Genomic DNA, 16,332 nt, shown 5'->3' on the forward strand with positions numbered 1-16,332 from the left:
AAAAAATATTTTAAAAAATAATAATAAATAAATAAATAATATTTTGTGGGTTGCCTGGGTGGCTCAGTCAGTTAAGCGTCCTACTCTTGATTTTGGCACAGGTCATGATCTCAGGGTCTCATGTGGGGATCCATACTCAGCACTGCGTCTGCTTGAGATTCTCTCTCCCCCTCCCTTTGTTCCTCCCCTCTCTCTCTCTCTTTCTCTCTCTGTCAAATAAATAAATAAAATCTTAAAAAAAAATAAATTAAAAAAAAATAAAATCTTTTAAAAATATTTTTGATTATGGAGAGATTTCTGCTTATTTACTCCTAAAATCAGCAAATTATGGTACTTTTTTTTTTCCTTGATTTCTCATTCTAGATTTTCAATTTTATTAATTGATTTAAGTAAACCAACATTTGGCTATATTGATTTTATGAAATATATGTTTATTTTCTATTTAGATTATTTCTAATAACTATTTTATTCTTTATTAATTTCTTCATATGATTTCCTGTTCTTTTCCTAACTTCTTGAAGTGGACAGTATCTTCAGCTTTTGTTTTTTCTGATATGTACATATAAGTTATACATTTCTCTCTAAGCCCCACTTTAGCTGCATCTCACAAGCTTTAATGTATCAAATTTACAGTATCATTCAGTTTAAAATATAATTTCTATTCCATTTTATCATTGTCCCATGGATTATGTGAAAGTGAATTGTTAACTTTCCAGAAGTTAGGTTTTTGGTTTTTTGTTTGTTTTTAACTAGTCCTAATTTTAAATATTTGTCTTAATTTCATTATGGTCAATGAACATACTGTGAATTATCTAAATTATTGCAAATTGCTTAGAATTCTTTATATTGAAGCATAAAATCAATCTTTTAAAAAAATATTTGTTTTTTTATTTTAGAGAGAGAGAGCACGTGAGTGGGGGCAGGAGCAGAGGGAAAGAGAATCTCAAGAAGACTCAGTGCTGAGCACCAAGCCCAACATAGGGCTTGATCTCACGACCCTGGGATCATGACCTGAGCCAAAATCAAGAGTCAATGCTTAACTGACTGAGCCACCCAGATGCCCCATAAGATCAGTTTTTAGAAGTATTCCCAATGCATCTTAAAATATATTGTTTGTTTTTGAGGGTCCCGTGATGCATATCATTTCAATTATGTTCACTTTACTAACAATGTTGTTTAGATTTTGTATATGCATAGTGATTTTTTTGTCTGTTATTCTAATAGTTATTGAGATAAGTGTGTCAGTGTCTCCCACCAAAGTTTCTGATTTGTCTATTTATCCCTTCAAGCCTTAAATTAAAACCTGTATTGTTATGGAATTGTCCCCTTTATATTTAGTAATGTGTCCTGGTTATAGTCTCCTTTGTCTGATACTAATACATTATCATGAGATTTATTTTTGGCTAGTGTTTGCAGAGCATATAATTTTCCACCTATTTAATACTTTTATGTATTTTTTTAAAGAGGCAACAAATGAAACAGTTATTTTAAGATAGCATCATATAAAATAGCAACAGGTAAGCATCAAATACCTAGCATTAAATCTAACAAAATGTGTGCAATGTTTATACACTGAAACTTTTAAATAATTTTGAGAGAAATGAGAGAAAACCTTAATAAGGAGAGAGATTTACCATATGCATGGATTAGAAGACTAAATAGTGTAAAGATAGCCCTGCCAAATGTAGGGATAGATCAACATATTTCATTTCCCAGATTATAACTTCTAAACAGATAAGCAATATGTTAACACACCAACAGGGTCCGAATGGGATCATTTGGCTACTTTTAGTCATCTCATAGATTTATAGAAAATATCAGTTTAGTCTGATATTGGAGGAGAATCAAGCTATTGATTCTCAATAGGTTATTGCAATCTAGAAACTCAAGCACATTTTAATGTCCTAGCTTTCATGCTCTGTACCCCTTTCTCCTTATATCTGTGTTCACTTGATGTACACATATTGGGTCAGTAAGTGCCTTTCTTTCTAGAATCCAACTTGTCCGAGTCAGAGGAACTTTGTGTCAAGGTCAATACTTCAGTTGTTCAGTATGAACATGACACAGACACAGTATGCCTTGTTACTTCATATAGGCAAGTGGCCCAGGTAATAATAATAATGAGGTGTGGGTAACACAGAGTTCTGTGGCTGGTTGCTCTACAGCCAGATGTAGAAGACTATATTTGAACACAGAGTGTTCAGCGATTTCTCAATATGGTTGATCAAAGCTATCTAGGGAGATTACAGGACTTACAAAAAATGATGAATATAAACATGATTATGATGAAAAGCAAAAGTTCTTGAATCACCCTTCCCGTGCTATTAGTCCTGTTCCTGAGAGATGACCTAATTTCTGCAGAATAGCTCTGATAAAGTTTTTTTTAAAGATTTTATTCATGTATTTGAGAGAGAGAGAGATAGTATGAAAGAGAGAGAGAGAACGAATAGGGAGGGAGGAACAGAGGGAGAGGGAGATGCAGACTCCCCACTAAGCAGGGAGCTGGGACTTGATCCCAGGACCTTGGGATCATGACCTGAGCCAAAGGCAGATGCTTAACCCTGAGCCACCCAGGCAAAAACCTGATAAAGGTTTTTCTAAAGGTTACCTCCACAGCTCTAAATAACTTGTTCATATTGCTATTTCTAGAATTATCAACTTTGAACATTAAACAAACTTTCCATATTACAGGCAGAATTACTTTTTATTAAAAAGTTAAAGTGGTGACCACCACCTCCTATCTCATTCTGATATCTGGTAGTTGGATTCTATTTTTGATGTTTTCTTAATCACTTTTGGATCTTCTCAAAACTCTTCATAATTTCCAAAATTCTCTCACTTTATCTGGAGAGATTTTATTTGTTTGTTTAATATAGAATTTCTACTCCTATCCTAGACATTGTGAATCAGAATTTCTGAGGGTAATTACTCAAAATTTTAAATATAATCCCTTCCTGTGAATGCTACATATTAAAAAAAGAGGAATTGGTATTTGTCCTGTCATGATAGAATTTCAAAATTTGGATAATTCCATATCTCTCATGGGAATTGCCTAGATCTTTATTTTCTTAGCAGTGTCTGAAAATATTTTTGAATTTATTACTTCAACATATTTTAGATACAGCTCATGTGGCAGTCTTTATTGAGTTTCTAGTAGGTTGCAAAACTTTTCATGTAAAAATATTCTCTTGAAAATGTGATTTAGTAACTACAAACAACATTAAACAAACTGAGGGTTTTAAAGGGTGGGGGATGGGTTAGCCCAGTGATGGATATTAAGGAGGGCACATATTGCATGGAGCACTGGGTGTTATATGCAAACAACGAATCATGGAACACTACATCAAAAACCAATGATGTACTGTATGGTGACTAACATAACATAATAAAATAAAATTATTTAAAAAATAAATAAAAAATGTTATACATAAATATAAAAAAAATAATTTCTGAGGGTAAGATAATTTATAGAGCTGAACTTTCTAAAAATAAAATTAAAAGAAAACAAATAAAACTATCAAAGTAATTCTGGTGATTGTTTGGAAATCATTGAGTTAAGAAATTAAAATCAGCCTGTGGTTCAAATGGAGAGCTTCAGGACTTTCTCTTTTTTTTTTATTGAATTGAGTAAACATTACTGAGAGACAACAAAATGACAGACACTGAGCTAAAGGATTACCAGGACAATGAATCCAGACACTGAAAATAGTCCAAACAAACAAGTTAAAATTTTGGAGAGGGGCGCCTGGGTGGCTCAATCGTCAAGCATCTGCCTTAGGCTCTGGTCATGATCTCAGGGTCCTGGGATCAAGCCCCGCATCGGGCTCCCTGCTCCGTGGGAAGCCTGCTTCTTCCTCTCCCACACCCCCTACTTGTGTTCCCTCTCTTGCTGTGTCTCTCTCTGTCAAATAAATAAATAAAATCTTTAAAAAAAATTTTTTTTGGAGAAAATAATGTTAACGTCTAATGTCAGTTAAAAAAAAATTCTTCACATACAAGATGTGTGGTTTGAAGGTAATTCCTATGAAAACATAAAATAGGCATATTTCTTCTTAAATCAATAAAGCCCATAAAATAGTGGATGATACAAAAGGTGATGGGAGGAGTGCCTGGGTAGCTCAGTTAGTTATGCATCTGCCTTCAGCTTGGGACATGATCCTGAGGTCTTGGGACTGAACCCCACCTAGGTCTCCCTGCTCAGTGGGAAGTCTGCTTCTCCCTCTCCCTCTGCCCTGCTCCTCCACCCCACCCCCTTGCTCATGCTTGCTCTCTCTCTCTCAAATAAATAAATAAAATCATTTTTTAAAAAGGTAATAAGAGATTTTTATTTCATTTATTAAAATGCTAGATTATGATAATGAATAATCCACATAAGATCTATCACATAGCTTCACCACCCCCAACTCAAGTGCCATAGAATTGGGATGTCATGAAATGATCACAATGGTGCTAAGATATTGGTTTTTAGCCCTTGGGGTAGTAGTGATAGCCTAGGACTTACAGAGCCTCTTAGCTGGTCACCAACAGCCACAAACTGTCTCATCCACTTAGCCCATTAAGCCACATCAATATTAAATATTCAGTGTTTAGCATGAGGCTAGGAAGCATTGTGCTACACTTTTATCTGTACTTTGGAATTCAGGCAAAAATTCCTCAATATATTGATTGATTGATTGATAAAATGCTTTTTGCATTTGGATGTCATTTTTGAGGAGGGGCATTGACAAGATAGAGGGCATGCAGTAGCTGTCAAGAGTTGGGAAATATTTGAAGGTAATGGGATCACTTGCAGGCATCTTTATATATCCTAAGAAAAGCAAATGAGAAAAGAGTTCATTGTGTGTATATGTTTGAAACACTTAAGAATATACCCTTTAACCAATGTAAGGAAAGATATTCTAACATTTGAGTTATTAGAAATGGAATGAGCTATTTATTGTTAGTGATAAAATATACTCAACCATAAACCAGATGATGATCCACACTTAGGGACACTGGAGAAAAGAGATTTCCTTAATTGAATTTAGGATAAAGTACAAAAATCCACACTCTTTTGCCCCTCTCCCCTCTTAGTTCTTGTATCCTCTTCCTGTGCCACAAAATACTTGGCTTCTTTCAGTTCCTGGAATATATCATATTTTCTCAGCTGTCTACCTTTTTATTTGCTACTTTTTTTCACATGAAATGGCTTCACCAACCCTTTGTCTCTCTGTTGTCCATTAAATATTATTTTTCTTTTCAAATCTCATTTATATTGAAGTAATTATGGAAACATTCTCCAATTCTTTGTAACTGATTGGACCTTTCAACAAAATGCTCAGAAAACTGTCATTTCTAAACAGCACATTTTCAGACTTGAACTACATATAAGTCGGATGATGGACCAAATCAAACTTATTCTCCTTTGTGTCCCAAGTCAACAGCACAATGTTTGGCACATATTAGGAGGATTGCAAAAAGCATTTTATCAATCAATCAATCAATCAGTATATTGAGGAATTTTTGCCTGAATTCCAAAGTAATTACTTCAGACTTCAGTAGGTCTCAGATCCCAAGGGTGAGATGAGCACACTCACCTTTCTTCTTCCTAGAAATCTCAATGCCAAATCATATTTATAGCATGCTCTCAGAGAAGAATGTGCTCATGCTTGGTGCTGGGAGTCCTAGGGAGGCAGCACTACCTTTAGTGTTGAGAGGGCAGGCACAACCACTGGTCTCAGAGCCACCTTCAAAACTGGCTTGTGTCACGGGCCAGCATCTCTAACTGTAGGTCTCCAGTTGGTTTTTCTCCAGCTTCAGGGTAGTAAACTCCTCACCTCCACAAGCCCCTGTTCAGATTGCTGTGCTCTGAAGGTTGGTCCCAGATGTAGGCATGCCAGGCACCAAATAACGTGGAGACAAATGCTCTGGAGGATTTCCATGTCTCAGGGAACAAGCTCTTGAGAAAAGAAACAATTGCAGTTAGCATTTCCCAGTTCAGTTGTTTAACTTGTCCTTCCAGAGGGATTCTTTGTCACTTCTGAATTTGTCAATTAGTGATAAAGATTTGTTCATAGGATCTTCTGAGGATTTTTTTTTTAATGCAGATTCTGATCCAGCAGGTCTGAGGTCTGAGCAGGTCTATGCATTTCTTACAAACTCTTAGCCAGTGCTTTCGGTTCGTCCATAGTCCCCACTGTGAATAGCAGGATTTAGAGAATCAAGGCACATACTGACAAGATATCTTATGCCGAATAGGGTTACAAATTTTAAAGTAATAAATTAAATCACTTATTTCCTTGCACAAAATATGTTTAATTTATTTCATGCATAAGTAGGTAATATACTTACTTGATTCAAAAGTCAAATCTATGTTCAAATGAATTTTGAGGTTAAGGGACAAGAATTCAGAATATTGATGTAATATTTCCTTTTTTGAGGTCCTTGTTATTAATAATTCCACTTGCTAAATTGTGCATTTAAAGAAAGTATTTTATTATTAGGCATCTATGTTTCGTATTCCTTTTTCTTTCTTATATATTTTCACACATTTTTTTCACAAACAGGAATATTTGAAAGCATAGCAATTTGAATCAAGGTAAATTGGACGCTCACAAGAGAGGGGAACTTTTATAAAATAAGGCTAAATATATCAGGTTCAATTCTCTTTAAAGGAGTTTAAGGTTGGGTTACATTACTGTTTCTCAATTTTAGATGCATATTTCAAACCATCAAAAGTTTTCTTTTTAATCTCAATACCCAGGGTGCACTCCATATCAATTAAATCAAAATTTTAAAGTCTGAGGTCAGATATCAATATTTGTTAAAAGCTTCTCAAACTTTAATGTGTACAAGAATAACCCAGGAATCTTGTTCAAATGCAGATTCTGAAACAGTAAATATAGTGTATGGCTTAAGATTATGCATTTTTAACAAATTCTCAGGCTATTCCAATGTGGCCGGTCTTTGGACCACCTTAGAAACAAGGTGTTAGAGGATCTCTTGTTGCAAACCCTTCCCACTATAATTCTTTCAGATTTAAACAAGGTCCCACAATTCCATGCATCACAAAGCTTCTTTTAGCTTTGGAATAGCAGTGGCTGCCAGATTCTGGGATTTTTATGGGAGAATATTATGTGCTGATAAAGCCACCTTACAGGTGAGCAGACTAAGACTGCTTCCTCAGTGTGCTGAATAAAACAAGTGGGAAGAGAGTTGGAACTTGGTTAAAGTCAGAAATGGGAAGAGTATGAACAGACCTTTCTATAAATGATTGTACAATAATGAAAATTATTGAGATTCATAGAAGCTCAGGTTCCATTCTGTGAGGATATATGTACTGATTCAGTAGAGAATACAAATATAAAGAAAGAGAAACGAGGAGACAGAAAGTTTGAATGTTACCAAGACTTACATATCCCAATTGTGTTGCTATGAATTGTTACCTAGAGTTAGTGAGCTCCATCTTGAGAGTTCTACCATCCTCCTATCTAATAATCCAAACGAGAATTGTGCATTCATCCCTATACTCTCCTGTACCTTCAACTCACCTCAATTCAGCCGAGTCTGAACAATCCACTTTTCAAGAATCTCTTGAGAGTCTCCTTCCTTTCTAGCTCCACTGTTGCTGCATGCAGTCTCTTGCTTAGAACAATCAAATGGCTGCTGACTGGTCTTGATTCAGCCTTACTGTCTTTCCATCCATCTTCCACACCAACTCAAGTGTGATTCTACTAACATGCAAAATTAATGGTTTCACTTCCCTGCTTAAAAAACACTTAGCAGCTCTCTTCACTAATATAAGGAGTGATGGGGGCTCCTGAATGGCTCAGTTGGTTAAGCTTCTGACTTCAGCTCAGGTCATGATCCCTGAGTCCTGGGATGGAGCCCCGCATCAGGCTCCCTGCTCAGTGGGGAGTCTGCTTCTCCCTCTCCCTCTGCCCTCCCTCCCTCCGCCCCCCACTGCTTGTGCTCCCTCTCTCCCTGGCGCTCGCTCTCTCTCTCTCTCTCTCAAATAAATAAATAAAAATCTCTTAAAATTTTTTTTAAAAAATAAGGAGTGGTATAGTGATCCAGAGGTGATTCATGAACTGTCCTCTGTCTACTTCTCTCTTTTAGTAACTTTACCATATTACCCAAAATATGACATGATTTTCTGGGTCTGCAGAGGTTTTTCCCCCTCTTTCTTGAAGAGACCATTACCTTTCATTTAGTCTGTATTTTATATAGGAGCTGAAGCTCCAGGATTCAAGGGTCTACCCATCAGGACTCTTTTTGTTTGTCCTGCGTGAGCCCATTTGTATCTATTGGGCAGAGCACTGGACTAGGACTCATGCCTAAGACAGGAGCTTCAGTTGTAGCTATTTTCCCTTCCCTTTTTTTGGACTGATGAGAATTAAGTCGAATAAAAACTATGAGGTGAGGACATTTTGAAAATGAATGGTTGACATCATTGAATGAACGGATAATGGAATACAAAGGTGGTAAAGATATATTTCTCTGTCGTAGATTTTAAAATATAGGTAAACACTGCAACTTGTTATATCAGGTGAATAACACAGCACACTATCCTAAGGACATTGACCTGGCAATAATGAGGTGGAGGGTTTGAATTGGGAAGAGACAAAGGACAACTGAGTGTTCAAGAATATTATGTAAATCCATAGTTACAAGATGTTAAAGGCCCAAAAACAGAAGAACACAATATGAAAGGAAAGAAGAGATGTTTCAAAGAAAAAACTGACATGAAATGGCAACTCTTTCTCAATTATTGGGCAAAAGAGCATGAATGACATGAAAACGAGCAGCATATTTGGCTTCCATAGCAGTTACTTCATAAACAGCTGCAGCATCACGGGTATAAAGATAAGACAGTGTTTGGGCTGCTTTTATAAAAAATGTTGTCCTCAAGTGTAATAACTTGAAACTCTATAGTTTCTGTGTGGATAGTGTGCTGTGTTATTCACCTGATAGAACAAGTTGCAGTGTTTACCTATATTTTAAAATCTACAACAGAGAAATATATCTTTACCACCTTTGTATTCCATTATCCATTCATTCAATGATGTCAACCATTCATTTTCAAAATGTCCTTCCTCACCTCATAGTTTTTATTCGACTTAATTCTCATCAGTCCAAAAAAAAGGAAGGGAAAATAGCTACAACTGAAGCTCCTGTCATACATAATGAGACTCTACAATGAGTCTCCATGTTTGCTATTTTTTTGGCCTTGATCAGTACAGCTTTGAAAGATTTTGATTATTTTCATTGTATCAAATGAAATAAAAGTGAAAATAGCACTGAAATTATAAGAAAGCATCAGTCACATGGGGAACTGGGGATGACATATGTGTAGAAGGAAATTCTCAGGATGTCTTAGACCTATCCACAGTCACCTGGGACCAAAGTACGACTTTGAATAAAATTGTGGGTCCTGGAATCAATTTTTTAGGCTGATCATTTATTATGTTTGGGACCAGGGCAATTAATCAAACTAAATAAGCTTCTATTTCCTCATTTTTCAAAGGGGAATAATACTAGGGCCTTCCCTGAGGGAATACTGTAAATATTAAATAAGGTTATTCACTTAAAGTGCTGGGCACACTAGTTGATATTTCATAAACTCTCAATAACATATGTTACAAATATTATCTTCATCATCATCATTGTTCTTCTTGTTTGTGTTATCATTAAAAAACAAAACTAAGGTTCCTTTCATACTCGAGAGTCTTTGATTTTACTCTTAGTATTTCTCCACATATAATCACTCTAATATTGTTCAAAGGAGTGGCCTGGAGGAGAATTTAGGAGATGTGTTATATGGGGGGGTGTCATTGACTTTCCAAACATTTGAACAATAAACCTAACATGTTACATATATTAGCAAATTAAAGAACTGTTTCTGACATGACATCATGATATTGATTCTATTCATGAACATTTTCTACTCTCCAGAATTTTCTTCAGGGCAAATTTGACATCCTTATTCCGCAGGCTGTAGATCAGGGGGTTCAGCATGGGCACAATGATGGTATAAAACACAGAGGACACTTTCCCTTGGTCCATAGAGCTCACAGAAGATGGCTGAAGGTACATGAATGCAGCAGATCCATAGAAGAGAGCAACAGCTGAGATGTGGGAGCTGCAGGTGCTGAAGGCTTTGGACCTGCCCTCAGTGGAGTGGATGCAGAGGATGCTGGAGAGGATGAAGATGTAGGAGGCGAAGATAGTTAAGGCAGGAGTCAGGATGTTAAATGCACTCAAAACTAGAACCAACAATTTATTGACGTAGATGCTGGAACAGGATAGCTCCAAGAATGGGAAGAGATCACAGAAATAATGGTTAACCACATTGCTCTTGCAGAAAAAGAGTCTCATCATAAAGCCCATGTGGATTGTAGATCCAATGATGCCCAAAATATAAACTCCTACTGTGAGTCGGAAGCAGACGTGAGAAGACATGATGACATTGTAAAGCAAGGGGCTACAGATGGCAACATAGCGGTCATAAGCCATTGCAGCCAACATGTGACACTCTGCAATAGCAAAAACAAGGAAGAAATAGAGCTGTGTCATGCATTCTGAGTAGAGAATGATGTTCTTCTGTGTCACAAAGTTCACCAGCATCTTGGGGGTAACGACAGTGGAATGGCAGAGATCAATGAAGGACAAATTGCTAAGGAAGTAGTACATGGGGATGTGCAAGTGAGTGCTGAGCCCTATCAGCATGATCATGCCCAGGTTCCCCACCACCGTGACCACATAGATTCCTAGGAAGAGGAAGAAAAGGGGCAGCTGGAGTTCTGGTTGTTGTGTTAGCCCAGCAAGGATGAACTCAGTCACTGTGGAGTGATTTCCAGGGTCCATTATCCTCTCAAAGGGTTCTAAGCTTAAAAAACAGAAAATGAGTGTACTTGTGTGGGGGGTGTGTGTGTGTGTGTACATATATATGTGTGTATGTGTGTGAGGGAGAGAATAATTTTATGGAGATCATTATTTTATCCCTCATCAAAGGACATTCATAATGTAGGTATCTCTTGAATCTCTTCCATCACTCTAGGACAACCAATAATTCCAGTTGACCAGAGGAAAACTCAAGAAATTTCTAATTAAGGTATTTCCAATTTTAACAGAAAACACCAAGTTTACATGCTTTGAGTCAGTTAATAGGGAAGTTACTACTGTTATCTCTTTTTTTTTTAAGTTTTTATTCAAATTCCAGTTAACATAATATTAGTTTCAGGTGCACAGTATGGTGATTCAACAGCTGTTATTTCTAATGATTCTTTCCTATATGTATATAATCATCCTATATCCTATGGGATATCCTATATGTATATATTAATGCCATAGCATATTAATCAAATGTCATAATGATTAAATTTTGATTCAATTGAAAATAAGAAAGGGTAACATGTTTTCTACAAGTAATAAACACAGTATTCATAAGTCTGTGAAAAGTTATTAATTTGGTCTGAATCATTTCCCTTACTAGAATTCCTGCTCAAAATACCTGAAGGACTGGGCAGCTACCAATATCATTCCATCTGGAATTATGCTCCTCTGCTTGTCCTAGTTTCCTTCACCCAGGCCTACTACCTCACAAGGTAAGAACATAACATACCTATACCTCAAAAACTTCTCCAAGAGTGAAAACTGTCTTCCTTCATTTATAATTCAAATAATCCCAGGGGAGTGATACAGTGGCTGAAATTTAGACCATGTATTCTACCTCTGTGGCCAGAGAAGCAGAAGATTATGAATGGTTTATGTTAATTGGACTTCATGGTGGAGGTGGAGGTCAGAAAACTACTCTTATTCCCAAAATATGAGAAGGTTTTGGAAGAAAAACACTAAGTGTCTTCTTATCATGTATTTTGCATGTACTCTCTACAGAATTTTAGGATGGTAGAGATATGGATTATTAGAACACATGCAAAATACAACTAGAAATTTTAGTTTCAATTCAATAATAGTCAACAATGTGATCTTTTTAAAAAAAGGCAAATAGATATTTCATTTACACTGCAAAAAAAACTAGATTCTAGAAAATGCAAATTCATTTTCTTAATACTCAAGCCGTAGTTGGAATAGTGTTTTCAATTTGAGGTACAATACTATATGTGATTTAGAAAGAACTGGACAATTTCAGAAAAATTATTTAGAAATCTTGTCTTTAGATGAATGACTGAAATAACTGAGGATATTTAATTAGCAAAAACCAAAAAATTCATGTGGCACATAACAGTTATTCACAAATGTTCAATATATTGCTATATTTAAAAGGTGTTGGACTCATTTTAAATGTCTCCAAGAAAGTAAGGTAAAATGACCTGCTTGAGAGGGGAAGAATGAAAGGGGGAAAATTGGAGGGGGAGACGAACCATAAGAGACGACGAACTCTGAAAAACAAACTGAGGGTTCTAGAAGGGAGGGGGGTGAGACGATGGGTTAGCCTGGTGATGGGTATAAAAGAGGGCACGTTCTGCATGGAGCACTGGGTGTTATACACAAACAATGAATCATGGAACACTACATCAAAAACTAACGATGTATGTATGATTAACATAACAATAAAAATTTAAAAATAATAAAATAATAATAAAAACAAACAAACAAACAAAATGACCTGCTTGAAACTATAAGGAGAACTATCCGGTTTTATATCAAAGAAGCTTAACAATAGTCACATATACCCTGATCTTATAGCCTGAAATGTTAGAGCACAGCCTAAGGGGCCACTTAGTGACTATTGTTTATGGATGCAAGTTCTAGATAGGTGATTGGATTAAGTCATCCTTAATATCTCTTTCAATTCCAACATTTCATGATTGTATAATCCTAATAGGTCCTGATATTAAGGTAGATAATCATGGATGCAAACAATTCTGTCCTACACTTGCACTAATCCTCTGAAAAATGGAAATGTTAATTTCTGTCTCATGTGAAAATTAAATTAAATGATACCTGCAAGGTGCCTAGCACAGTTCCTGGCTCTTGATAAGAACTTAATAAATATCAATGTTGTTTTAGTTGTAATAAATTGAGTATATCTCCGCTGTATCTTTCATTCGCCCCACATTGTCATTCCCATAATGAAAACCAGATATGAAAACCCATAATGAAAATTTCTTTCCTCAACATATCTTGTTCTTGTTTCTATGAATACACACCATGGGGCACCTGGGTGGCTCAGCCGGTTAAGCGTCCGACTCTTGATTTAAGCTCAGGTCATGATCTCAGGGTCATGAGATCGAGCCAGGGTGGGGTTCCGTGCTCAGCAGGAGTCTGCTTGAGATTCTCTCCCTCTGCCCCTCCCTCTGCTTGCCCTCACTCACTCTCTCTCTCTAAAATAAATCAATAAATCTTTAAAATAATAATAAAGTTTTAAAAATACACACAATAATACAGAAATTTAGAAACTTTTTACTGAGTTTACCTCTTAAAATTATCAATATTTTCCAAGGTCTCCAAAGAAAGTTCAAGCCAACTTGTCATTCAAAGATTTATATCATCTGCCAACAACAACAAAAAAGTTTTCTTTTTTTATGTCCCAACAAGTATCATGTTATTTAGTTATTCCGCAAGAGTATTTGGTAGACTCTTAGTTTTTACTCATCATATTCCTTTATATTTTCTCTTCCTCCATTCCCTCTACCTTGTGACACTTATTTAATAGTTAGGATCATTAGTTAAGGAGTTTAATATGAGAGCCCCAGTTAACATGAATAATTTTTTTGTGCCCATGAATACATCTCCTATTTTATATAAAAATATACTTAACTTTGTATTAATTAGTATGAGTCATTTACTGGTTTCCTTTCTCTACTAGACTGGAAATTCAATACAGTCCTGGCACAGTGCTTTGCATCCAGTGATCCTCAATCAATACGTGTTTAATAAAATTATGAAGGAAGGTTAGAGATAAGTTAACAGAGACTAAATCAACAAAGCCTTCACACTGCCTGAGTTGAAATGAGTAAACAAAAAAGTATTTGCCATAATTTTATACTAGAGGAAACAGAGAGATAATAAAGGGACCTGTGCTCATTAGAGTGTGAATAATGGGATGAGGACAAGTGAGGATGTATAAATAGCTACGTGTGTTCCTTTGTACACTGGAAAGGGAGTTTGAGTGGAAGACTAAGATTTTAAATGCCAAGGCCTGAGATTCAGACATACCCCTCTTTCTTCCCAGAGAGTTCAATGCTGTGTACTTTTCTTCTTCATTGTTCTAGAGGGAAAAATGACCTGATGATGCTGGTGGATAGTTCTGAGTACTAACCTTGCAGGACTCCTTGGTGCTGAGGGAGTCATAGCCTAAAAGCCTTTTTTGGTGATTGTTTTTAGTCACTGACCTTGATCTCTGGTGAAGTTGATGCCCAAGGCTATCTGTCCCCCTCAAAGGTTGGTTGATAGGATGAGAGGATTTTATACTCTGGGTATAAATACTAAGTGTCTGATTAAGAACAAACAATGATAATGGCCTCCCACTAGAATCTTATCCCACAAGTATCCACTCTTGGGAAAAGAAACAATTAGAACTTCCCTTTCTCCATTGGTTCTCAAGTGTTTAACAGTATCACATAGGTGTGATTCATTGTTCTTATTATGTTATATAACAGTATCTAGGATGTGAGAGATATTGTTAGGACGCCAGTGAATTTCATCCAAGCCATTTTAAAATGCAAAATTTCAGGAAATTTTTAAGACATACACTAAAGAAGTTTTCTAAAGTTCTTTCCCACGGCAAAGTAGAAAACCGGGGAAAACAACCTGGTTATGTAAGATCTGAAAGTTTTTATTTTCATTGACCCCTGTTAACTGTATTTAGTTTTCATAATGTACTCAGAAAACAGTGATGCTTGGAATGTTTTAACTTGTAGCCTAAATGAAAATATCTGCTAAATATTGCATATACCCCTGAGGAGTTCCTAGCAAGAGTAAGGAGAGATGATGACTATATTTTCTTCTAAAATTAAAAGAGAAATAATGAGGAGCAATAGTAACATATGTGCTATAGAGATTATTTCAGTTCTATATAAAGGCTACATCATTTTATTTTTTTGGAAATAAAAATTATATTTAATATTTTATTCAAAATATTTATTGAATGTTATATGATTTTAACAATAATTGCAATAAATTTTCTTAATCAAATTTACTTTGAAATGCTTTAAATTATTGTTAGAAATGGGGCTTCAGGGCACCTGGGTGGCTCAGTTGGTTAAACGACTACCTTCGGCTCAGGTCATGATCCTGGATTACCGGGATCGAGTCCCACATCGGGCTCCCTGCTCGGCAGGGGAGTCTGCTTCTCCCTCTGACCCTCCCCCCTCTCATGTGCTCTCTCTCTCATTCTCTCTCTCTCAAATAAATAAATAAAATCTTTAAAAAAAAAAAGAAATGGGGCTTCAACCTTTTTTGTAAAGGTACTTTTGCCAGTTGCTATGAGAAGAGCAAAAACCTAGAACGGAATAATTCGTAAACCCTATGGAAAATGTTACTTATTAATAATCAAACCTTAGAACAAGAAATAATGGTACAATGCAAGACACAATTTTTGTTCTTAAGAATTTGACAATTTTGATAGAGATAATATCCACAAGCACGCATTAATAGTAAACAAAAACAGAAATGACATCATTATTATAGTATGTGTGATGAACCAGAAGTGTGTCTGATAATAGCCTGGAGTGGCCAGAAATGCATGGAGAATTAAACACTTCTGTTTTCCATTGAAAGGTATGTAAAATTTGGAAAGGGAAAATGAAATCAAGAAGTCATTTCAGAAGGGATTATGCTAAGTGAAATAAGTCAGACTGAAAAAGACAAATACCATATGATTTCACTCATATTTGGAATCTAAAAAACAAAACAAATGAATAAACAAACAAAAAAATCAGAATCAGACCAATAAATACAGGGAACAAACTGATGGTTGCAAAAGGGAAGGATGGTGGGGGATGAGCAAAATGGATGAAGGGGAGTGGGAGAGACAGGCTTCCAGTTATGGAAATGAATAAGTCACAGGAATAAAAGGCACAGCATAAGGAATATAGTCAATGATATTGTAATAATATTGTATGGTGACAAATGGTAGCTATATCTGTGGTGAGCCTAACATAATGTATAGAGTTGAGTCACTATGTTATACACCTGAAACTAATGTAACATTGTGTGTCAACTATACTCAAATTTAAAAAAAAAATTGAGCTTTTGCCCAGTGAAGGAAACCATCAACAAAACAAAAAGGCACACTACTGAATGGGAGAAAATATTTGCAAATGATATACCCAGCAAGGGGTTAATAAACAAAATATATGAAGAACTTAAAATATTTATACAACTCAA

General features: G+C 35.8%; 1 protein-coding gene across 1 annotated transcript; it reads right to left on the reverse strand.

Moving 5' to 3' along the window:
- Positions 1-9,909: 9,909 nt before the first annotated feature.
- On the reverse strand, positions 9,910-10,845 carry LOC123856744 (putative olfactory receptor 8G3). Its single transcript, XM_045892868.1, has one exon. The coding sequence runs from the start codon at positions 10,843-10,845 to the stop codon at positions 9,910-9,912; it is 936 nt and encodes a 311-aa protein (XP_045748824.1).
- Between the last annotated feature and the right edge of the window lie 5,487 nt (positions 10,846-16,332).

This window comes from Mirounga angustirostris, unplaced genomic scaffold (assembly GCF_029215605.1).
Source record: "Mirounga angustirostris isolate CCGP_5_RB_7025 unplaced genomic scaffold, mMirAng1.0.hap1 SCAF_13, whole genome shotgun sequence".
NCBI classification, from domain to species: Eukaryota; Metazoa; Chordata; class Mammalia; order Carnivora; family Phocidae; genus Mirounga; species Mirounga angustirostris.